General features: G+C 38.9%; 1 protein-coding gene across 5 annotated transcripts in view; it reads left to right on the top strand.

Moving 5' to 3' along the window:
- Positions 1-25,542, top strand: part of mgat4c (mgat4 family member C) — a 192,414-nt gene that overhangs the window by 151,318 nt on the left and 15,554 nt on the right. The window contains exon 1 of one of the 5 annotated variants that reach the window (XM_057836465.1): positions 15,652-15,786. The exons of 3 other annotated variants lie outside the window; for them this stretch is intronic. In XM_057836465.1, the coding sequence (XP_057692448.1) occupies positions 15,669-15,786 (118 nt within the window). In that variant the 5' untranslated portion in view covers positions 15,652-15,668. Of the gene's footprint in view, positions 1-15,651; positions 15,787-20,899; positions 21,117-25,542 lie in introns of those variants that run through there. One more of the 5 variants, XM_057836469.1, reaches the window with a different exon arrangement.

Below are 25,542 nucleotides of genomic sequence, written 5' to 3'. Positions count from 1 at the left end.
TCACACCAAACGTAACTATTATGGCGAGCAACATTGGGAAGAATGACAGGAAATGATCTTTTACTTATTACGCTTAATTGAACACAACACACTACATATGCCATTTGCAGCCACCACTAAGAGTCATGGTTGCCCAACTTCCCATCATGCATTTGGACGGAACAGTTAAGTCGCTACAGTATCATTTAGTGAAAGCACAACAAAAATAATATTCCTATCTCTCAAAAAAAAAAACTAATGTTCACAAAAAGAAAAGCGCTCAATGCAAAGAGAACTGGCATTCCAAATCAAAATAGCTATGCAAAATACACATAAAACTTACTCAGACTTTGCCCTGGCTAGAGCTCTAATTAATATAAAACTCGACATTGAGACCTTGTGGTGTATTTCAATCACTACCTTACGTAGTTAAAGACACTGTGGAAGAACGGCAGGGAACCCATGTGACGTCCCGCTCAACTTAGTTCATTTTTTGATTGAACATTTTACAAATTTTATTAAAACAAAACATTAAGAGGGGTTTTAATATAAAATTACGATAACTTGTACTCACATTTATCTTTTAAGATCTTTTAAGAAGTCTTTCTATCCGTGGATCCCTTTAACAGAAAGAATGTTCATAATGTTAATGCCGTCTTGTGGATTTATTGTTCTAATAAACAAATGCAGTACTTTTGTACAGTATGTTGAATGTATATGTCTGTCTTGTGGCTTATCTTTCCATTCCAACAATAATTTACAAAAAAAAAATATAGCATATTATAGAGATGGTTTGAATTGCGATTAATTACGATTAATTAATTTTTAAGCTGTGATTAACTCGATTAAAAATTTTAATCATTTGACAGCCCTAAAATAAACCTATAACACATTTGAAATAGGGCACACTCCCATTTCTACCCATCTTATACACTGAATCAAACCTGAAGCAAATTATATCGTAATTGAAGTAGGGCTAACTTGTATCCTGTAATTTCTATTCATGTCCAAGTTATCTGTATCGTATTGTATTTGAAGTGTGAATTTTATCATAATTGAAGTGAATAATTTAACAACATCAGGGGGTATTGCATAACTCATAGGTTCTGTATGATAAGTCTTATTCTATTGCATCACATTTGCAGTGAATCAACTGTTTCCTTCACAACCTACTACATTGTAATTATAGTGACATTTCAAGGAATTTATTTGAATCATTTCATATTACATCATACTTGAAGTAAATCAGACTGTACAGTATTTCCACTTAATCACATCATAATTGAATTGAAAAAACTGCAGTCAGTCGGATTGTAAATAGTCACTCAGATTGTAATTTTGAATGACATGAATCAAATCGCAATCGGAAGTAATAGTATCACAAGTGAAGTGATGTGTGTGCAATTACACAGAATTTTGCAGCGAACGGTGTGGTATCGCATGGTACTTTTCTGCCACTCACAGTACAATTATCCCACTTTTACATCACCACTGTGACATTTCCATCCTGTCAATTTTTTTCTCCACCGAGCACATTGGAGAAGTCAGTTCTGGGCTCAGTCCGACGCTCCATGTCTTGTCGCGCTGGTAATTCCCTGGGGAAATTGGAGCTGACAATCTTCCGGCAGCCAGACATGAAATCCTGTTGATCCGTCAGGACAAGCCTCAGCCTCTGAGCTCCCCTGCGGGCACAGCGAGTCAGCCACAACACAGCGACACGAAGACAACGCCAAAGACAAAGCCGCCGATTTGAGAATTCCTCGTAGGTTTACTCCAGTGTGAAGTGTGAAGTCCCTGGCGACGCTTACATTCTGTTGATTAAAAGTTTGACTGACACCATTCGAGATAGAGATTTGTGTCTGGATGTTTCGCCTTCAATTTACCGGACAACTCACCAGCCACAATATTTGGGACAACTACAGCTACTAAGACAATGAAAATAAAACATATTGGAGTGTATTGAATTAGAATAGGAGTAAAACATATCATGATGGAAATTTATGGTACCTTAAACGGGGTAATTGTTACTCTTTGGAAGTGAACGTTAACGCAGCTTGAATTCTTTTGTATTACAATGTAAGTTGATTCAATCATCAAATTGTCATTACACAAATTAATATATATTGTAATTGGAAATAATTGCACTATAGAGTAGTTAGAATGGGTCATATATCCTCATTGGAGTGAATTTGAGTGAATTGTAACGCCTTGCACTTTGAGTTGTGTCCTATCAATGCATAATTATTTTTTACTCCTAGAGTGAATAATGTTTACAGTAACATGTCATACTTGTATTACCCTTGCAATAGGATTTCCTTTAACAATTAACTTTAATTACAATGATATTCACTCTACTTACGATATCGTTCACTCCAATTGTGTTGTGATTCTCTCCAACTACGGAACCATTCAATTCAGTTAGAATGCTATTTATTTCAATTACTGATTTACACCATTTACGGTGTGTTAGAAAACAATTCACTAGTGCTCTGTGATGGCAGTGAAATTACCACTTGTAATTTATTTTTATAGCATCACATCACAAGGAAATGGAGGCATGATGATTGTAGCTTGAACAACAGCAGGCATCTGACAAAACAGGACGAATACTTTGCTACCGGTGACCTTTTCATGTGTTCACCTTTAAGAATGCCTCAATTCTTTTGTGCCACGCAAAAAATAAAAAATTGCAGACATTGGACAAAAAGCCTTCACAGATCCCAAGAAAGCTTGTGGGAGTCCAACATGAGACCTTTCTGTTTGGAACATAACCCCCGAAGGCCACATTGTTGAATGTCTGTAAATGTCAGCCGCGATGACACAAAAGTAAGGCTTTAAAAAGCATGCTGGCATAGTACAGATCACAAATGACAAGCAGTCGGTTATTGTGAAAAGCTAACGTTAGCAGTCTAAGTCGCCACACTTGGCAAACGTGATGGACAGATGGATTCCAGTGCAATGCACCTGTTTCACAGTATTTAATTGAAGTCCTTTGTTTACATAAAAGCTTATTCGATCTAGCCGAGTGGCAACCTATGCTTCTATAACTAGTGACACCTCAAGCTAAATCCATAAATGATCAATACAAAAGTCATTTCTTTACCAAAAACCAACGGGAAGGGGGGAAAAAAACTTGAAGTAGCCATCATACAACTAAAACCAGCAAAAACACAAACTACAACTCCAAAGCTTTGTATGAATAGATCCAAATAAATGTCCAAAAAAAATTTCACATCAAACCAACAAAAATGACAACAACAACAAAAAAAGAATAAATTAGCAGCTAAAACCACTAATTGCACATGGATGGATACTTCTCCAAAACCCCTTCCAATCATGACACATCTCAGAAGATTTACCAAAAGGTATTCCCATCAGGTTTTTGTTCACAAAACGTTGCCATAATTGTCATTAAAAATGGTGGTAGAAACTCAAACCAAATCACATGCATCATCTCAAAAGATGTGTACAAATAGATCCAAATCAGCTGCCTTCAAATCGAATCCCTTAAAGCCCACTTCTCTGACAAAAAGCAGAAGCCGCATGTCAGACTGAAAAGCTCTGACAACATAAGAACTACATTTACGAATGTCATACAGTGTTATGAAAAAGTATCTGAACCGTTTGAAATTTCTCACATTTCTGCATAAAATCAGCATCACATGTGATCTGATATTTGTCAAAATCACATAGATGAAAAAAACTGTGTCCGCTTTAACTAAAACCACTCAAACACTTACAGGTTTTCATATTTTAATGAGAATAGTATGCAAACAATGACAGAAGAGGAAAAAATAAGTAAGCTAACAATCACATTTAATATTTCGTGCCCCCCATTGGGCAGCAACAACTTCAACCACACGCTTCCTTTAGTTGCAGATCAGTCTGGCACATCGATAAGGACTAATCTTGGCCCAATCTTCTCTACAAAACAGCTGTAGTTCAGTCAGATTCCTGGGATGTCTGGCATGAACCGCTGTCTTTAGCTGCCACAGCATCTCAATGGGGTTCAAGTCTGGACCTTGACTTGGCCACTCCAGAATGTGTATTTTGTTCTTCTGAAACCATTCTGAAGTTGATTTATTTCTGTGTTTTGGATCATTATCTTGTTGCAGCATCCATCCTTTTTAGCTTCAACTGTGTGACAGACGGCTTCAGGTTTTCCTGCAAAACATCCTGATAAACTTTTGAATTAATTCTTCCATTAATGATTGCAAGTTGTCCAGGCCCTGAGGTGGCAAAACAGCCTCAAAACATGATGCTCCCTCCACCATGCTTCACGGTGGGGATGAGGTGTGTTCTATTTTTCCTCCACACATCACGTTGTGTGTTACTCCCAAAAAATTGAACTTTGGTTTCATCAGTCCACAAAATATTTTGCCAAAACTTCTGTGGAGTGTCCAAGTGCCTTTATGGGAAGATTAAACTTGCAACAACGTTTTTTTTTAGACAGCAGTAGCTTCCTCCGTGGAGTCCTCCAATGAACACCATTCTTGGCCATAGTTGTATATATAGTTGATGTGTGCACAGAGATTTTGGACTGTGCCAGTGATTTCTGCAAGCAGACACTTTAGGGTTCTTTTTTACCTCTCTGAGTATTCTGTGCTGAACTCTTGGCCTCATCTTTGGTGGACAGCCAGTCCTTGGGAGAGAAGCAACAGTGCCAAACTCTCTCCTTTTGTAGACAACTTCTCTGACTGTCGACTGATGAACATTCAGACTTTTAGAGATGGTTTTGTGTTCTTTCCCAGCTTTATACAAATCAACAATCCTTGATCGCAGGTCTTCAGACAGCTCTTTTGACTGAGCCATGATGCACATCAGACAGTGCTTCTCATGAAGACAATTCTTACCAGGTGTGTGTCTTGTTGTGGGCAGGGCAGCTTTAAACCACTCATCAGTGATTGGGCACACACCTGACTTAAATTGTTTGGTAAAAATTGGTTTCAATTGCTCTTTCAGTCTCCTTAGGCAGAAGGTTCACTTACTTATTTTTCCCTCTTAACCCTCATTAAAATATGAACACCTATAAATGTTCATGTGGTTTTAGTTAAAGCAGACCGTTTTTTTTTACTTTTTGTTTGCCAGCAATTGTCTGCTTTGTTTCATGTGCGCTGGTGAGACTTGATTGTTTATCAAAGAAACTTCAGCTGGTTGGAAATCATTGAAATTGGAAAAGGGAACATGTCGTTCACACCTCCAAATGTTCTACGGGTGGAAAAACTCTGATGCCCTGAAAACCTTGATGCTCCCCTGTAGTATCCGGTGCACCTGAGGCAAAGAGCTCTGTGTGTGCTTTGCTGTGCTGTCCATTGTAATTGCCTGAGGATTTGGAAAGCGTGCTCCTCTCCTCCACTCTGCTGCCATTAATAATGCACACCAGCTTTTACTGGATTTTTACAAGATAGACGAGCATTGCTTTTCTTTCATTATTTTTTTTTTTCTCTTTTCAAACCCTCGTCTCCATCTCTATCTACTGAAGACGCATAATGCAGAGAATGGGCTACCTGAGGTGCACTGGGAAACTTACAAAAAGTCTTCGTTTGGGTCAAGGTACGATTTTTCGCTCTCTCTAACCCAACACTAGATAAAATGGAGAGGCAATGCTGAAGTAGATATTCATGAATTGTTTTGTCCCCATTTGAGTTGAGCTGGATCAAGTTTTTGGGCCGAAATGACCATGAATTGACATGAGCCTGTGATCAAAAGGTGACTGTGTTTTGTGTCAAAGTGTATTCTCTTCTATTTTCTGTTTTGTTCTCATTCGAGTAGACCTGACAGGACAAGCTTTTTTTCAGCAAAAAAAGCTTTATGGAGCCACACTTTCACAAAACATGAGTTAGTTTTTGTGTTAATACTTTGGGTTTAATAAATTTATGCCCATTGGCATTATAGAACTGATTTCCCTTTTTCTTTTGTTTCTTATCGTTTAGCACATAGTGTCATTTTGGGTCCATCTATACTTACGCCTTGTACTTTTGGAGATGTAGTTTGTACATTACTGGTTCTCGTTTAAATGGTTGTTACTCCTATGACCTTGATTGAGCCCGATTTTTGTAGTCAAAAGACTTTAATCATCTACGCCAGGTATGATGTATTTGAGTGACAAAAAAACTGTGCAGTTAATACAAATTTATAATGACCAAAGTTTGACCACTGTGAAAAGGTGCCCCTTTATTTTGTAATTCAATGAGGGTTGTAGTGTCTTATTTATACCAAACAAACACATTGTTTATTATTCATCAGCGACCGTCACGGTGACATGACTCCACCTTTGGCTCATTTCCACAACCCTTTCCAAACTGCAAAATGAATATGCAAAACCCTCAGCCTCAGTTTGCTACTCAGCATGGTAAAAATAAAATAAAATATAATTCCAAATAGCTGCTCAGAGCTTCTAATGAGACTCCTTTTAATAGGCAGGTATGTCCAACAAGCTCGCTATTTGTAAACATGGACACTCCAATTGCAGTGTGACGCGCCAGCGGGCAGAAATTAAAATAAAACAGCTCATCAATGTTTGATGCAGAGAAGAACTTAGAATAACCCATGAACGCTTGCTGAATGTTATTTTAGCATTTTTATTAAAACAGGAATTTAAACGAAAAGTCACCTTGAATTTACAGTATGTATTGCATGTGAAACTAAATCAAGTCAAAGAAGTTGTTTCCCTGAGAGAAGACAGGCTAATCACTGTTTATTGTAATTTGGAACTAATATTAAGTAAACATCCTCAGTCACATCTTTAATCATTTGCTGCCATTGACTGTGATCGACGAACAGGAGTTCCTCTATCAAATTAGTTAGTGTTTTTACATTGACCACTTTGTAACTTTAGCATATTGCCACTTTTGACACTGAAACTAAGAAAACAGATTAACAACATTTCCACTGTTTTAACGGCTATAATGTCATTTCATAGATTAACTCATTGGCTGACGATGTTATACTGTACCTCCAATCCATTTTGACTAGGAGGGGTTGGCAGCAATTTAACACTGATCAACTAATTTCAGCCCTACCAGTTAAAAATTAATTTTATCTTTATCGCTGTCAATGCCACTGAATGAGTTTATGAACTAACAGAAGCACACATGATATTTATAAGGTAACCTTTTATCGTTGTTATTATGATACAAGTGTAAAGACAAGTCACTGTCATTAAATACAGTGATGGCCAAAAGTATTGGCACCCCTGCAATTCTGTAAGATAATGCTCAATTTCTCCCAAAGAATGATTGCAATTACAAATGCTTTGGTAGCAATAGCTTCAATTATTTTGCTTGCAATGAAAAAACACAAAAGAGAATGGAAGCTCTAAAAGCTCTAAAAATGGGCCGGACAAAAGTATTAGCACCCTTTCAAAAATCATGTGATGCTTCTCTAATTTGTGTGATTAACAGCACCTGTTACCTACCTGTGGCATAAAACAGGTGGTGGCAATAACTAAATCACACTTGCAGCCAGTTAAAATGGATTAAAGTTGACTCAACCTCTGTCCTGTGTCCTTGTGTGTACCATAATGAGCATGGTGAAAAGAAGACCAAAGAACTGTCTGAACACTTGAGAAGCAAAATTATGAGGAAGCATGGGCAATCGCCAAGGCTACAAGTCCATCTTCAAAGACCTCACTGTTCCTGTGTCTACCGTGCGCAGTGTCATCAAAAAGTTTAAATCCCATGCCACTGTGGCTAACCTCCCTTGATGTGGACGGAAAAGAAAAATTGACGAGAGATTTCAACGAGAGATTGTGTGGATGGTGGATAAAGAACCTCGACCAACATCCAAACAAGTTCAAGCTGTCCTGCAGTACGAGGTTACAACAGTGTCAACCCGTACTATCCGTCGGCGTCTGAATGAAAAGGGTCTCTATGGTAGGATACCCAGCAAGACCCCACTTCCAACCCAGAGACGTAAAAAAGCCAGGCTGTAGCCAAACTTACCTGAGAAAGCCAAAAACGTTTTGGAAGAATGTTCTCTTCTCAGATGAGCCAAAGTAGAGCTTTTTGAGAAAAGGCATCAATATAGAGTTTACAGGGGGAAAAAATGAGGCCTTCAAAGAAAAGAACACGGTCCCCACAGTCAAACATGGCGGAGGTGCTCTGATGTTTTGGGGTTGCTTTGCTGCCTCTGGCACTGGACTGCATGACCGTGTGCATGGCATTATGAAGTCTAAAGACTACCAAAAATTTTTGCAGCATAACGTAGGGCCCAGTATGAGAAAACCGGGTCTTTGTCAGGAAACGGTCAGGCAGGTAGTGTGTGGACCCAAACGCAGGAAAAGGGAAGCGAGGCAAAAAGGCAGTGCAATAATTTTTTAATTAATGCCAACAAAAAAACAAAGTACCAGCAAAATGACCGGGGGATCCAAAAAGTCTTAACAAACAAAACTCAGGCTAACAAATCAACTTTAGAAGCAGGACGAGGAACACGAGGAATTTGGGAAAACGCTGTCATGAACGTGGACATGCAAATTGAAAATGACACAACAAGGAGTGAAAAGAAACTGGGAGCTTATATACACACACAGACAAGGGGTAACGACACAACGAGGAACAGGTGAGCACAGGAGGATTCAGATTAGAGGATACACTAGGAGAAGGTACAACAGGTGAAATCAATGGGCAATCACAGGGACAAGTCACACTAGGATCGAGGTCCTAGTCTGGTCCTGGGTTGGACAAGAGGTCGACGGGGATCAAATAACACTAAACTAAGCGGTGGGCAGCGAGCCAATAAGATAACAAAAATAATCACACTCAGTACCTGCACAAGGTAGAGGAATCACCAAACGAAAACACAGCTGACGCATAAACTAACAAATCCAACGAGCCTCGAAAGTACAGGTGTCAAATGGCAAATAGCAAGCAAATATCTCGGCAATGTTGGCTTGGATCGCCAGCGTTATATACTAATGTTGAGTTGCTGGAATTAGCCGCAGGTGCGATGATGGGAACGCCCGCACCGCCAGCTCTGTAACGAAACAAAATCTAGCCAGCAGCAGAATGTGACAGTTGTTTCTTCAATTTATTCAGAGTAAGTAACGCACCGCTTTTGACCGTCGGTAACGGCATTGTAACGGCGGAAAAAATAATTAATTAGATTACCCCGTTACTGAAAAAATAACGGCATTATTCCCAACGCTGGTTGTTACTGAATTATACCACCCGCAATATTAATACACAGTATACTGTGTAATCACACCCATATGACACCAGTACAATCAGTGCTACTGTAGTACATAATGCCATGGGTCTGATTGACAGGCAAAGCTCTGCCAGGCACAAATATCTAAACATTCAAGTTAATATTCTATATTGGTCCCTTACAATATGATGCCATGTGACTTAGGAGTCACACATTGGATATGACAGGCGCATCCTTCAATGAATGTCCCGACACGGTCCTCCATTGTTGTCGTTCTGTGCGATCCGATGGGATTTGCGGGCTAATGACGGCCTCCGTTCTGCCGATTTTCCGCGCGTGAGTCATTGTTGGGCATCAGGCCATCATTGTAGCTTTGCGGAAAGAGTCAAGACGCTAAGCCTCTTTTCCCTGCATTCAGGGACCCCACGAAAAAGATGAGCAAATCTGCGCCGTAACAGCTATAAGAGGCTCACTTGCCCGCCTGCGTGACTCTTGGAGCGGAATGTTCTGGGAGAACGCGCTGATGTCATCCGCCGTCCTTTCACACAGCATCTCCCAGAACATTTTCTCACCTTGCTTTAGTTTCAGCATGGACGGTCAAGCAGCACCTCGTAGAAGTAACAGCAACAATGGCATTTTAGCCTTTCATTGTGTCACTGGCTGACATATGAGTTAGGTCCATAAATATTTCAACGACACAATTCTTTTTTGAGGGGCAGGGGGCTCAGAAAATCCCCGACAATAGATTTTTAATGAAAGAAGTTGTGCTTTAATTGTAGGCTTTGAGCTTTAATTTGCGGTAACCCCAATCTAGCTAACAATTAGTTGGTATATACGGTGATCCCTCGTTTTTCACGGTTGATGGGAGAAACTCAGAGAAAATCAGGGAGGTAGACATTGAGTAAGTACGGTAGACATTACATTAAAAAAATGTTGGGTTTTTTTTGGGTGTGCTCAATGTATTTATTCAGATTTAACAGCATTGGAAAGAGATGCCTTTTTTTCCCCAGAGTACAATTACAAACAAAAAAGACCCTTATATGTATATTTTCGTAAACAGTTTTCAAGCACTGCAAAAGTATATATGTATATATATATAAGTTTATGTGTTGGTTTTCTCCCAGTGTGACTTGTCTCTGTGATTGCCCATTGATTTCACCTGTTGTGCCTTCTCCTAGTGTCCTGCAATCTGCATCCTACTGTGTTACCCAGCTGTTCCTCGTTGTCTCGTTACCCCTTGTCTGCGTGTGGGTATATAAGCACCCAGTTTCTTGTCACTCCTTGTTGCGTCATTGTCAGTGTCAGAGTCTCCGTCAATGTCTATGTCAACGTCACTTTCAAGTCCTGTCCAAGCCCTCGTGTTCGCCTCAGTAAGTTTTTGATACCCAGCCTTTGTTAGTGACCTGAGTTTTGTTTGCTGCATTTTTTGGGATCTCCACATTATTTGTTGATACTTTGTTTTTGCCGGCCTTAATTAAATCGTTTTTGCACCGTCTACCTGCCTCACCTCACTTTCCCTGCAATTGGGTCCACACACCTCCTGCCTGCCCCGCACTACCTGACAATATATATACAGTACTGTGCAAAAGTTTTAGGCAGGACACCTGCCTAAAACTTTTGCACAGTACTGTATGTTTTTATTATATTATGTATATACAGGATATACTGTATGTATATATTTTCCCCAAGAGGAAGCTTCCATGGTCGTAATAAATTTTATTATATTATGTATATACAGGATATACTATATGTATATATTTTCCCCAAGTGGAAGCTTCCATGGTCGTAATAAATTTAATAATCAAAAAAATATATATACAGTACTGTGCAAAAGTTTTAGGCAGGTCACCTGCCTAAAACTTTTGCACAGTACTCTATATATATGTATGTATATGTGTGTGTATATATGTATATGTGTATGAAAGAAAACAATGATTTGTTCTTGTATACATGTATATATCTTAACATTTTTAAATAAAATACTGTAATCATTATTTTTTTTTTTTTTTTTACTGAAAAAAAATCTGAGGGCGCGAAGTTTGAAGCATGAAGTAGAAAGACATCACTGTAAAGCAAACAGAAATGGAAACAAAAACAGAGAGTAGCAACATGTTGAACCAATATCACTAACAGCACCCACGGCATATTAAGCGGATGAGAATTTGTAAAATGTATCCTTCAACATCTTTGTGATGATCTTCAACATCATCATTGCTCTGTCTTTAAAACTGGTGCTTATGTCTGCTTGAGAGTTTTATTTATTTCGTTATTTTAATTGCAGTTAGCCAGTGAAGTCATTTGTTCACAAAGCATGGTTCCATTAAATCAACAGGAATAGGAACATTAGATTTTTTTTAACTCACAAGACCACATTTGGAGGGTCCATGTCTTGTTTCAGTCTGGCCGGGTCGGTGGACTTTTTTGTCAAGACAAGCAAATCAACTTAATTAAAGCGATTTGCAGGAAAAATACTTGGTATTTACTTGGTATAAACCAGGGTGTCCAAGTCCAGTCCTCGAGAGCCCCGATCCAGCTTGTTTTCCATGCCTCCCTCTAACACACCTAAATCAAATAATCAGTATCGCACTCCTGCAGAGCTTGCTGATGAGCTGATCATTTGATTCAGGTTTGTTAAAGGAGGAAAACATGGAAATCAAGCTGGATAAGGGCTCTTGAGGAGCTGACTTGGGCACCCCTGGAATAAACTGTAAAAAAACAAATGCAATAAGTTTTTGTGTTACTAATATTTCATCTGACCTTTAAATGACTGAAATTGCAATAATGGAAAAAATCTTTTATTTTTAACATTTTTATGGTCCAGGTGACACAGTGGTGAGTGGTTAGCACATTCGCCTCACAAGAGTTTGCATGTTCTCCCTGTACTTGCATGGGTTTTCTTCGGGTACACCGGTCTACTTCCACATCCCAAAGACATGCATGGTAGGCTGATTGACCACTGCAAACTGTCCATACATACAGTATGTGTGAATGGTTGTTTGTGTACTTGTGTCCCTACGTTCCGGGTTTACCCCGCCTACTGTCCATAGTCAGCTGGGATAGGCTCCAACACCTCCGTGACCATTACGATGCTAAGCAGAATGTAAGATGGATTAATGGTTCTTGTCTTGGGTCTCGATGACTTCTGGTCTTAGCAGCTCTTGATCTCGGTTTTTGTGGTCATGAATACACTACTAAAAAACATAAATATGAAGTAGTGACGTTTGAACTTGAAGCAGTAGCTGCGTTTACTTCTTTAAAGATTTATGAGAAAATAATAAAATATACTCCAGACATAATTGAAAGTTGTTTGCTCATAAAAAGCTGATCCACACATCCGTCTCATCCCAGTGTGGCATTTAAGGCCTTAAAGGTAGCACTGTGCTATTCATGATAAAGTAGTGAATGTCAATGCGATGTATAGCGTTAGCCTTTGGCTATCATTTATAAGGCATTAAACTGTGAAAAGGACATTTAGTTTTCCAATACATTTTTCAAGTCTGCCCTTTAGTCTAATTTATATCTTGAATGCAGGAGGAAGTCTCCACTGAGCAGCCCACAAGTCTTGTCTGTTTCTCTCTGCTTTGCCTTGATAAAACAAACTTTTTTTTGAATCCACTACTTTGGCCCATTTTTACAATTCTTCAGCGATATAGTTTGTGCAATAGACAAGTTTCCTGAGCGAAATATGGGCGGCGCCATCTTGGAAAATGTTTACTCTGAACTTCCGGTTTAGAAAGAACAACATGAATTGCGGTTGAAGTAAGAAGTGTTGACAATGTTAAAACTGCAAAATCTAGCCAGAGTAACCCACGGAATTTTCAAAAATGGATTCAGCACGACGTACCGTAAATGAGACATAAATGAGATTGTATGATTGTTCTTATCACTTCGGTAATCATTCGTGGACAAAATTATAAGAACTTGTCAGCCTGTGTTGACGTGAGGTATACATTGATACGCCGGCCACTTGAGTGACCAAAATGAGGTTAAATTACAAATTATATTACATTTGCGGAATGCAGAAGGGCTGACACGGATTTTGTTGTTACAAGGAAATACTACAAGATATGTAGATATAAAGAAAAATAGTATGTCATTCTTTTTTTTGCCGATATTGATAGCAATAAAACATCTGGACAACAGGATTCCATTTCTTGTTTTATTTAAAACGATTGATGCATGTGCAAAACAGGCCAATAAATCAAAATTTATAAAATTATTGGAAAAATAGCATATGAGAATGTGATATCAGACAGCAGAGCTCCGGAGCCTCGCCAACTTTCACCCGACATTACGGCCTCCAGACGGGCTTTCTCACCCTGTCCTCAGTAATTCCAGCTCCAATAGCGTATCTGCAAGTTGCTGCAGCTAAAAAGCTCATTGTTGGATCTCGGGATCGAGCTGACGGTCTGCCACAAGGCGAGCCACTAGCCCGAGCCTCTCAGCCGCCCCCGGGTAGAACGACGTAGTCACGATATATGTCCATCAACATACAGTAAGTGTTGCTGTGAGGCAAATCAACTTATCTTCCCTTGCATCTCAGCGTTTTCTACATCTACACATACTGATTAGCAACAGGCTAGCAGGTGATACAGTAGTTGTAGTATCATCATCATGATTCAGATTCAGAGTTTATTTGTCATTGTCAAGATAACAACGAAATTCAGATTGGAGTTCCAACAATTCTACGAGTTAGTACCCATTAAAAGTGTGTGGTGCAGAGCAAGATAAAGGTAAAGTGTCCCCAGTGCCCCCACAATCCCCACCATAAATAAATAATAAATATTGATAAGTTTATATAACCATTCATACCCCCCCCCCCCCCCCCCGCTCCCCACAGTGTCAATTGCAATACCAATGACCGCATAACCATAACAGCAATTTTCAGTGTACTTGTGAATTCAGCAGTCTTATCATAATAACAATATCAATGATAACAAGTCGTTTCATGCACAACATTTTAGCTTTAGTATTTTTTGATCATTGGACACAGGTACAGGTGCAGGTACTGGAATGCCTCGGAGCTTTTCAGGTTCCTGATGGCGTTTCCATCCACTGCCATAGTCAATAAAATACAATTATATTTTACTTGTGGTCACCCTTGGCCATTTCTTAAAGTTGTCTTCCCATGTCGAGATGGCAGAAGGATGCAGTATTTCCAAATCGTGTTTTTTCAGTGTTTTTAGTGAGCGATGCCACTCCAGCGACATTGAAGTCAATGGTAAAAAATCTGAAAACGGAAGTTGCTTGCAGACATACCAGACAAGTGGAAGTACCTCGGAAACTTGTTTATTACAGGTTTTAATTTGATAACTTCCTAAGACCTTTTTGTGTTCCCATTAACAATGGCTTCGATCGGAACAGCTGCCTCTGATTAAAACTTAGTGTTGAAATTGTTTTGATAACTTTATAGACACTTTATTTACACTTCAGTATTTTAATTAATTCCTTCAGCCAATTTAAGCAATACAGTATCTGCCAAAACAACTTATCCCAAATAGACTTCTGGTCTGCCCTGTAGTTGAGTAAATGAACAGCTAGTATAATGAAGGACTGTAGCTTTGGCTGACTGCCTAAAGGCCCTGCCCCTCAAAGACTCGGGTCTGCGCCGGATTTAAGTACATAAATGGCTACTGTACTTTTCTGTGGATATTTGCCTGAACACTTTAACACCTAAAGATATCCAGGTCCTGTCTGTAGTTGACTTTTCATTTCTTCCTGCCAGTTGAGTAAATGAAAACCTACTCAAAGAGAAATATGACAGCTTGCTTTCACTACAGTTCTTTTTCGACTTCTTTGTTTACTGGTGTTGGGTATTTAAAAAAAGGTTTTACTGAATTTATCTGTAGAGGATTAGAGAGAGGCTTCCACTGGCAGAGTGTTGTTCCTGGTGCAAAGGGTTTTAAGTGTGAATGTCAGCGAGCATTAACAACCTCCTGTTAATTAAAGTGTAATCGTGTCGCTGTCGGGCCAGAGTCTCCTATAAATTTGTGCCGCGCCTCCAAACACAAGGTGATAATAACAAGCTTTACAGGATGCGACATGTGCTGGCTGTGCAAGTTCATTTTAAAATAATAACGAACATGTCATCATCATGTAAGGCTTCCAATGTTGTGTACGTCCATGTTTAAAGGCCTCTTCTTGAATTCACAACTTATTGTTCAGCTGAGGAAATAAAGGCCCTGCAACGACTAAGTGATGGCATGTCTCCATATATAAATGCCTTCCCCACTATAAAACACCTTGTTGCGGAAACAGCTGGACTTGTTGTTTCACCTCATCTTCCCCCGACCGACCTCATAGAGTCCTGGTCCTTGAATAAGTAAACACCTCACAGCCACTACATGATGGAATTAACTTTAAACTACTGGGAGCTAACTCTAATAACATGTTTATTTGATTCCCAAAGGAGGGAGGGAGGAGGAAGGGGAGGGGAGTTGCAGATGGGTGGAGGGGCAGAGAGGTCTGCCCGGTCAGGCCCATTGGATGTCCACTAAGTGTCTAGTAGCCACTGGCCATCCGACGCACCTCATCAAAGATTCATGCGCGGATGTTCGGGATATTGTGCCACCAGTCCAGCGGCGTCCGGGAAAAGGCAGAGAACATCCTCTCACTGCTCCATTACTCTTCTTCCCATTTTTCTTCTTCTTCAATGTGAAGGTAGCGTACACGCCATCTTGGTTCTGTTCATGTCAGGGTTGTGGGTCCGATGCCATTATCATCATTGCTCTCACGGGTTTTATGTATAACCAAGTCTGCTTAACTGTGGTTAAAGTGGTCTGTGGCTTCTATTAACATGTACTGAACGAGTAGTGGCTAAAATAACTGGCTCACAATTCTGGGGTTTCAGGTTTGAATCTGGGCTGGAGACTACCTTTGTCTACATGTAGCATGTGTTTGGCTTATGATTGGTATATCGTTTGTCTTTATGTGTCCTGCCACAGTCTGGTGAACAATTTAGTCCTTGTACGTAGGTGTCATGACATTCATAATTATTGTTTTGTCATACTTTTTTGTCCTTAATACGCCTTTGATGATCTATCAAAAAGCCTGCAAAAACTGCAAAGGTATTTAAAATCTGGTCAGAATTGGCAAAGTAATCAGTAAACGAAATCTTTTCGTTCAAATTTGGGGATTTTAGGGGGATAAAATCAATAGTCATATTTATTGGTCAATCATTCGGGAAAAAAAAAAAAAAAACACTTTCAGAAAAATACACACATCTTGAGGGCATGATATCGAATTTTTGACATTGCAAGAAGTTTCAGGTTTGGCGTAACGGTTCACAAATTATACTGAAAAGACGGGACAGAGATGTGCGTCCTACTTTCTCACAGTGTAAAATCTTCAATTTCCTGTTTTATGGCTATCATCACATGACATAATTAAGATTATTCTGCAAAGAATATTCTGCAAAGAAAAAGTAAAACTTTACATACTTAAAGTACAGATCGCTTTTTTTGTTCTTTTGTACTGGGCAACCAGATTGGTGATGCGTATACCACTTTCTCATGTCGTTCCAATTTCCGTCTTTATGGCTATCATAACCCAGAGGAGCTCGCTGGCATTCACTCCCTTGGGGTGTCAGTGTGCCGTCTCATTGTGTCTTTCAGCTTTCATTTCCTGGTGAAAAGCCAGCCGGCCACCATTCCTCGCCTGGTGTGTAGGCAGGAGATAAAGCTTTGTCATGTTGTCTGCCGCCTGCAGGCATTTTTTTTTGACCAGGACACGACCTTAACTCTCTAAAGTGCTTTTAAGTGCTTTTCTCTTTTCTCTCTCGAGACTGAAGAAAAGATCGCTCCTGGACTTTTTCTTCATTCTCTCTTAATAGAAGCTCTAAAATCAGGTTGGCCAATCACAAAACAAAATGCTCCTGAAAGTTTGATTTCATGATGCACTCATTTTTGTACCTCTATTTTAAGCTTTAAAATAAAAAAAGCTCAAGCAAACATCGATAAATGCATGCGACTATTGGCGGTTTGCTTCCTGGTTGACTGAGGATTATGGTAGGTAACAGGATACTACCATTATTTACAGTATCAGGGAAAACAATTCTATTGTGATTCAAAAATGAATTATGATTTACTCAACTATATGAAAAATGACTATTGCATGTTGGCAAACTATTTCCTGGTACAGTGGGCTTGATGCCTCGTTTGCTCCCTGAAGGCAATGCGGTGGGCTGGTGCCTGGCGTCCTCTGGGACAAGCTCTACTTCCTCATGTTAAAGCTCCACTTCCTCACGTTTCTGACAGCCTTGACAGGGAGGCGATGGCGGGGGAGGATGTGCGATGGGATGGGGGTCTCAGTGGAGGTTCGGTGAGATTCGTACATCTGTTCTGGGCCGCTGCAATGCCGTCTGGATGCTGCAGTGCACGTCAGATAACCAAATGTTTTCATTTGTTAGTTTGCAGAACACTTATTAATAGAGAATTACGAGACATAGTTATATGCAGACTAAAAGACCTAGACAAGCACCAGACCGGATCGAGATCCAACTTTGAAGACAAAGATCTTTCATAATCTGAAGAAAATCCTAAGAACCACAGTAGACCGCAATGGGCAAAGACTACATCTGAACTGAAATAGAAATAGAACTAGAACTAGACTAACGTTGAATGATATGAAACCATACAAGACCCAGACTGGGCCTTTAGTACTACCAGCAAAGACTAGACCAACTAGAGAGAAAAGTAGAACTGTACGAGGTCCAGACTGGATTTAGAAAAGAATCATGGCATCATACTTGACATAGTATGGTTCTAGTCAAGGACTAATAAAACATGTACTGTAGTCTACAACAAAACTAAAGGCCTAAGTTCGGTTGAACCCAAACCATACTAGTCTGAGATCATGATTATTTTAGTCTCAGACCTGGAATAGGCAAAAGTACAGATAGATCTGTATTTAACTAGACCCAGACTTGACCCACGGCTGCACTAAAACTTGTCAACACTAGACGTACACTTGAACAATATTACTGGAGCTCAGTCTTGGACTACCCTTGATCCAGACTGAATCCGGATTGTGCAGCCCTAATCGGAGAATAAACTTGAGTCAGAAAAAAACATACTTGGCCCAGTCCAAAACTGGCCAGTTGTAGACTCGACTTGAATTTAAAGGCAAGGCTAATAGCACATTTCATTATAAGGCCATAAGGTGACAAACGCACTGATTTCTAAGACTAGAAGAATAAATGAAATGAGGATCTAACATAGAAATGACATAGCTCATTTGTTTGTTAATTTTTACTGGTCATACTTCAATGATATTTGAGCACACTAAATCTGCATTGGATCCAGACCAATTCATTCCATTTTCATGAAGACACTGACAAAATTCTTATATATAGTGTCTGTTTTGAGACTATCTGCTTGATGAAGGGCAATGCTGGATATAGATCGCAAAATAACAGAGCATAGTTGTTGTGAAGACAAGTCATCAAGTGTAGTAGTGATATGTGATGGCATGTGGGTTTTACAAGATTACAATCTCACTAGATGCTGATCATTAGTGTTGGCCGTTGCTTTCTATTAAGCAAGGCTTAACGATATGTGCACATACTTATTTTACCTTTTCAAAGCATGCAAAACCCCAGATGGACAATACTAGACCTATACTTGAACTGTACAAGACATGATCAGATTAGCAATACGCTAATTAGGGTTGCTTGCTGTCTGCCAAGTGTGCACAGACTTCTTTCTTTTGTGCATCAGCCTGTAAGAAGCTCGACTCTTTGACCAATTTCAATGATTAACCAAACAGCCGTTCGGTAATGAAAGGCACTGATTATTCCTCCCCTGCCTGTGCCGCATTTCTCTTATCAATTAAAAGCGCTGGCGTCACTCATCAAGGAGGTGAAATCCATGGAAGGCTGACGTGCTGACACAAAGCGACTGCTGAAGCCCAGCAAATCTGCCCGCTTAATTGATTATTGGCGCCGGAGGCGGGTATCTGCGAGGTGCAGGAGGCCCCGGGGGAAATAATGGAAAACAGATAAGATGAAATGCGGGAGAACTGCCGTCGCCGCTGCCGCCCGTTTGTATTAACGCCTGGCTCGTTTCCTCACAGCGCGCCAACAAAGCTTTTCAAAATTGCCCGAATCGAAACGTAAATTTGATGTAATCAGGAAAGTGTTGGAGAGACTTTTTGATTTCAAAAGTTTCTCCGGCATGTGGCCTCAGTTTAAAGTGTTCCCGCAGGATAACTTCTAAGTTTTCTTTACTTTGACTTTCAAATCTGTTCGCCATAATAACGCTACTAATACAGTGGTACCTTTATTTATGAATGTCTCTACATACAGAATTTTCAGGTTAAGACATGACTCAGCGGGAAAATATTGCCTCTTGTTACGAAAGAAATTTCAGGATACGAAAGGCAAAAATACAGTATGGTTGGTACTCGAAGCTCCCAGAGTTTACTGAACGTAACATACTTATAGCTGCTCTGCTGTTGGCTATTGCCTAGCATTTCTGGCATCCAATTGGCTAAGAGGGACCTTTGCTGTATGCGTATGTGTGTATCCCAGGCTCTTCATTCACCCTTCATGTTCCGACAGCTTTACATGAGTGTATTAAGTTGTATTTTTGATTCTTTTCTTGGTTTTTTCCATAGTGCACAACTCTGATTTTTATGTTTACAGTGCAATAATCTAATTATAACATGTATTTGTTACATGTTCTGATGCATTTTTATGCTTTATAAAATATTTATGTCTGAAATTTGGAGGACTTTGAGGGGATTAGGGCATTTACATGGAAAATGGGTCTCTACTTACAGAATTTTCAAATTAGGAAAGTACTTCCAGAACCAATTAATTTCATAAGTAGAGGTACCACTGCACTGATATGTGTTGGGTCAGAATGACTCTTTGTGAAATGTAATCAAAAGAAAGTAGTTGAATGTGGTTTTTCACAAAAATATAAACCCACCAACCAACTAACTAATAAACCAACCAATCCACTTGCAATTTAGAACGTGAACCCCAGAAAGACCAAACGATTGAACACACAGGCTGGCTGACTGACTATGAAACCAACAAAGAAACTGAAAAAATCCAATCCAACCAACAACAACCAACAACCTAGATACCAATTGACCTCTCTGTCTGTCTCTCTGTCTGTCTGTCTCTCTGTCTGTCTGTCTGTCTGTCTCTCTCTCTCTCTCTCTCTCTCTCTCTGTCTCTCTCTCACTCTCTTAAGCGAAACTTGTAAAAACTACAAACCAACCAAATTACCAATGGCATTAAGCACCGATACTAATATCCGTAGGCTTCAGGCGGGGCCAAAGTTGTGGTATCGGCGAGTACCAACAAACAGGGCGCCAATACCATTTACCGGTCCGGTAACACTAAACGCAGCCTTTTTTCTCCTTACACTCACCACACTCTGTATTGCGTGATCACGCGTGATTACTTTGCATGCCAAGCTGCTATCGCTATTGACCTGCCCCAGACCAATGAGAGCGGGCCAATAGTTGCTCTTAACCAATGCCAGGGCAGCTTTTTCAAATGGAGGAAAAACAAACAAGGAGTAGGAGAGGAAAATGTCGGCGGTTTCGGAGTATTTCAGCGTCGAGTACAATAGCTGGGGATGGACAGCAGCAACAAACCCTGGGCAGTGGGACGAGAGGAGTGTAGCAGCAAGACAGATGTCCGAGAAAAAAATCATTGAAATGACTGTTGTCTGTGACCTGCCCCTTGCCATTGTTAAAAGCGTGGGAATCCTGCTTTTTATGGTTCACGCAGTACCCAAGTATAAGGTCCCAAGTCGCAGATGCATTAAGGAGACGACTATCCTGCACTAAAAAAATAAAGTAACGAAATATGTTTTAGAAAAGTTGGAGAAAGTAGGGGCCATAAGCTTTTCAACCGAAGTCTGGAGTAGCCAAGTCTCCCAACTTTCCCTGCTTAGCTTGACAGCGTAGTACTTCATGCAAATGAAATCAAGGGATCACAAACACCAGCCATTTGGAGCATCCCGAAGTTAAAGGTACTTTACTTTTCTTGTCTTTTACTGAAAGAAATGCCACAGTAATTTCGACCTGTTTCAAAAGTGCTGTAGAAGTACGCAATGTAAGCTAAGCTAAGTAGCTAAGCTGTGTGTGCGTGCGCTGTTTGCATTTGTGCGTTGCTAAAGATGGTGTTGAGTTATGTTCCTGCTGGTGCACAAAGAGGGAGGCTAATAGAGAGACATGATGTTGTGGTCAATTATTATTATTATTACTTAGAATTTCATGGAAGTTGCTATGTTTGGCCTTTGAGAGGCCAGAAAAAAGTTTATTCAGTTCATGAATCATTCAGTTCAGTTTATTATAATGAATGTGTTTTACTTTCTTACCGTTTGGCTAGTATTATACTTGTTGTAATTTAATGAATTTAGCACTATTTTGGCCTTTAAGAGCCAAAGGTTTATTCGACTATTGTTACCCATAACAGGTATGCAATAAAAAGTTCTACCAGATTCACTTTGTATTAGTCATTTTCCTTTTTTGCTAAGGTAAGCAGCAGCCTGACAAAGCCGTGATAGCAATGATTTCACATCCAAGTATGTAGCTCTTTGGAAAAAAAATACATATATATTAGGGGTGTCAAACGATTAAAATTTTTTTATCAAGTTAATTACAGCTTAAAAATTAATTAATCGTAATTAATCGCAATTAATCGCAATTCAAACCATCTATAAAATATGCCATATTTTTCTGTAAATTATTAGTGGAATGGAAAGATAAGACACAAGGCAGATAAATACATACAACATACTGTACATAAGTACTGTTTTTGTTTATTGTAACAATAAATCCACAAATGCCATTATTAACATTCTTTCTGTTAAAGTGATCCACGGATAGAAAGACTTGTAGTTCTTAAAAGATAACTGTTATAGTTACAAGTTATAGTAATTTTTTATTAAAACCCCTCTTCATGTTTTTGTTCTAATAAAATTTGTAAAATTTTCAATCAAAAGTAGAGTTAATATAATAATAAGAAGAATAAAAATAACAATAACAATAATAAGAATAGAGTGACCAAAGTCTGAGTAAGTTTTACGTGTATTTTGCATAGCTATTTTGAAATGGAATGCAAGTTCATTTTGCATTGTTGTTTAACTGTGAGAATAGGGCCTCATTACTATAGACTGAAGTGCTTTTCTTTTTGTGAACATTATTTTTTTTGAGAGAGACAGGAATATTATTTTTGTTGTACTTTCACTAAACGATACTTATGTTTGTTGTGAAGGAGAAGCCTATGCCAATAAACGGCGCGGTCCACTGAACGCCTGTGTCCACTCGCCTTTTAACATATGCTGTATATTTCTGTACAGATCTTACCCAAAATACAAAAAGAGACACATAATTGCCACTAAAAGAAAGAAAACTTACGTGTGGAGCACAAATAGCAATTTGCATTGCATTGTGCATACAGCATAAACATCTCACAACTACTAATTCTCCCACGTTTAGAAGAAATAACATTAGTATGGAACGGCGCTGGCCCCAAGCGGCCGGTGGCATTCTCTTCACTCTTAATGTTCATAAACGGCCTCATTGAAATCTGTTTGAGGCAATGTGCGAGCTGGTCATTCAGTGCATGCGTTAATTGCGTCAAATATTTTAACATGATTAATTTTAAAAATTAATGAACGCCCGTTAACGCGATAATGTTGACAGCCCTATACATTAGGGCTGTCAACATTATCGCCCTATATATTAGGGCTGTCAAAATTATGAATTAATTTTTTTAATTAATCACGTTAAAATATTTGACGCAATTAATGCACATGCCCCGCTCAGACAGATTTAAGTAACAGTACAGTGAAACGCTCACTTGTTAATTGTGTTTTATGGAGTTTTGCCGCCCTCTGCTGGCGCTTGGGTGCGACTGATTTTATAGGCTTCAGCACCCATGAGCATTGTGTAAGTAATTATTGACATCAACAATGGCGGGCTACTAGTTTATTTTTTTGATTGAAAATTTTACAAATTTTATTAAAACGAAAATATTAAGAGGGGTTTTAATATAAAATTTCTATAACTTGTACTAACATTTTTCCTTTAAGAACTACAAGTCTTTCTATCCACGGATCGCTTTAACAGAATGTTAATAATGTTAATGCCATCGTGTTGATTTATTGTTATAATAAACAAATACAGTCCTTATGTACCGTATGTTGAATGTATATATCCATCTTGTGTCTTATCTTTCCATTCCAACAATAATTTACAGAAAAATATGGAATATCTTATAGATGGTTTGAATTGCAATTAATTGCGATTAATTACGATTAATTAGTTTTTGAGCTGTAATTAACTCGATTAAAAATTTTAATCGTCTGACAGCCCTAATATATACATACTGTATATGGCGGAAAACACAGACAAGACTGAAAAAGCAGTTTCTGCTCTTGCACCCCTCTTTAAAAAAAAAACTGCTGTATTTTAAGCCAAAAGAACTGTTGTGTTTGATAGAAAAATATGTCTATATGCTGCCATAGCAGATTCATAGCACATTAAGCCCCTGAACTATTTTTAATTTGTCCGTTTTTCCCTGGAAACCCCAGTTTACAGACGTCGCGCAACCGCTTTTGTTCCAACCCAGCCATAAAACGAAGGTAATTAATTATGTTTATTGTTCAAAATGTCTGTCATTTTTAGTTTAGAACCATTAATAGATGTCTAATATTTCGTCTAAAATTTTTTTTTTTAAAAACGACTTTAAAAAATTATTCACTCGCATATTTTAAACTTTTAAACAAATGACGTCACAATGAAGAAAATGGTGTCTGTAAAAAAGTCACGTTTATCTACCTCACAACTATCGCTTAACTGTATTTTTTTGTTACTGTCGCATTTCCTCCGATATTTTAGATGATAAATAATCGATCCAAACAAAAAAAAATTTTTTTTAAAGGTTTAAAAGCGTAAATATATGAAAAACAAAATCTCGACCACTCCTTGATGTCTGCTATTTCTGCATCGCGACCCTTCTTATATTACCATGTTTCACCCATAAAATCCCCCAAAATCCGGCTGTGGCCATTACAGAAGTGTCTTGACACTCAGTGATACATTCTACATGGAGTTTTTGGATCGAAACAAGGTAATTACATGATAATATCTCGTTAAAGTCATGGCGTCTGTAATTCTGCTCTCGCGTTCTCTCACCTCCAGATAGAGTTTTGGTGTTTACATTTTTTTTTGTTTTTTTTCTAAAAATGCCCTCCTGTTCAAAATTTTTCTTCCACCAGAAAATTGAGATTTTAAGCTTTCCAATGATGTATCACAGATGCATGTAGGACAATTTTGAAATTTGACCAAATTGGTGGTGTCAGAGCGGAACTCCAAGTCACCTGAGTGTTTTCCGCCATATATACAGAATATATAGAGAGAGGCATGGTATTGGTATCGGCCGATACTGCACTGCCAGGGCCAAAAAATGGTATCGGTGCAACATTAAAAGGAACAAGCTAACCAACTGAAGAACCAACTATCTACTCATCCATCTGACTGATGTAAATATATTTATTTATTCCCAAGCAATTGTTCATTTCATATGATCGTACATATTCATTAATTGCTAGTATATTACTGACATACAGTACTGTGCAAAAGTTTTAGGCAGGACACCTGCCTAAAACTTTTGCAAAGTACTGTATATTTTTATTCTATTATGTATATACAGGATATACTGTATGTATATATTTTCCCCAAGTGGAAGCTTCCATGATCCTAATAAATTTAATAATTAAAAAATATATATATATACAGTACCGTGCAAAAGTTTTAGGCAGGTGTCCTGCCTAAAACGTTTGCACAGTACTGTATGTAAACAATATGACTGCTTTTCTTCTTAAAGGCAAGAGGTCTGGGAACCTTCCTCCCCCATCAAGGACACTGTTTTTCCCAGCGAGTGGACTAGCACTAACTTGCTGATTTCCCTAACTATAATATACAGTAAAGTGTATCATTCAGAAGGTCGGGAATGGAATCTTCTCAAAGGCACCTGGGGCGCTCAAGGGATTAAGTTCTGGCTGGCTAGCTTTTAATTGTTATTTTCTTAATAAATGTATTTAGTATAGGAGATTATTGTTTTCTTTTTGTTCCTGGACTGTGTGCCATTATCTCCTGTTCATGACAAGAATCAAAAGAATCTGTATAGAGAGAAAATCAACTATTTTCTTCTTCACTGGCTAACAACTCATCCATGGAATCAACTGTGAAAAGGACCTACTAAGAAACTAAATAACTAACCAATCAAAGAATCAATGCACTGACTAACCAACCAAGAAAAGAATAACTAATAATGGGCCATTACACAATGCCATTGTGCTTGCATGGAAACCGCGTGGATGAAATATTGCACTGTAATTGCAGCTGATCAAGGCTTCTTCCATAGGAGAATGAGCGAGTGGCAGACTA

The sequence above is a fragment of the Corythoichthys intestinalis genome, chromosome 5 (assembly GCF_030265065.1).
Source record: "Corythoichthys intestinalis isolate RoL2023-P3 chromosome 5, ASM3026506v1, whole genome shotgun sequence".
Lineage (NCBI taxonomy): Eukaryota > Metazoa > Chordata > Actinopteri > Syngnathiformes > Syngnathidae > Corythoichthys > Corythoichthys intestinalis.
This window is presented reverse-complemented; position numbering and strand designations above follow the sequence as displayed.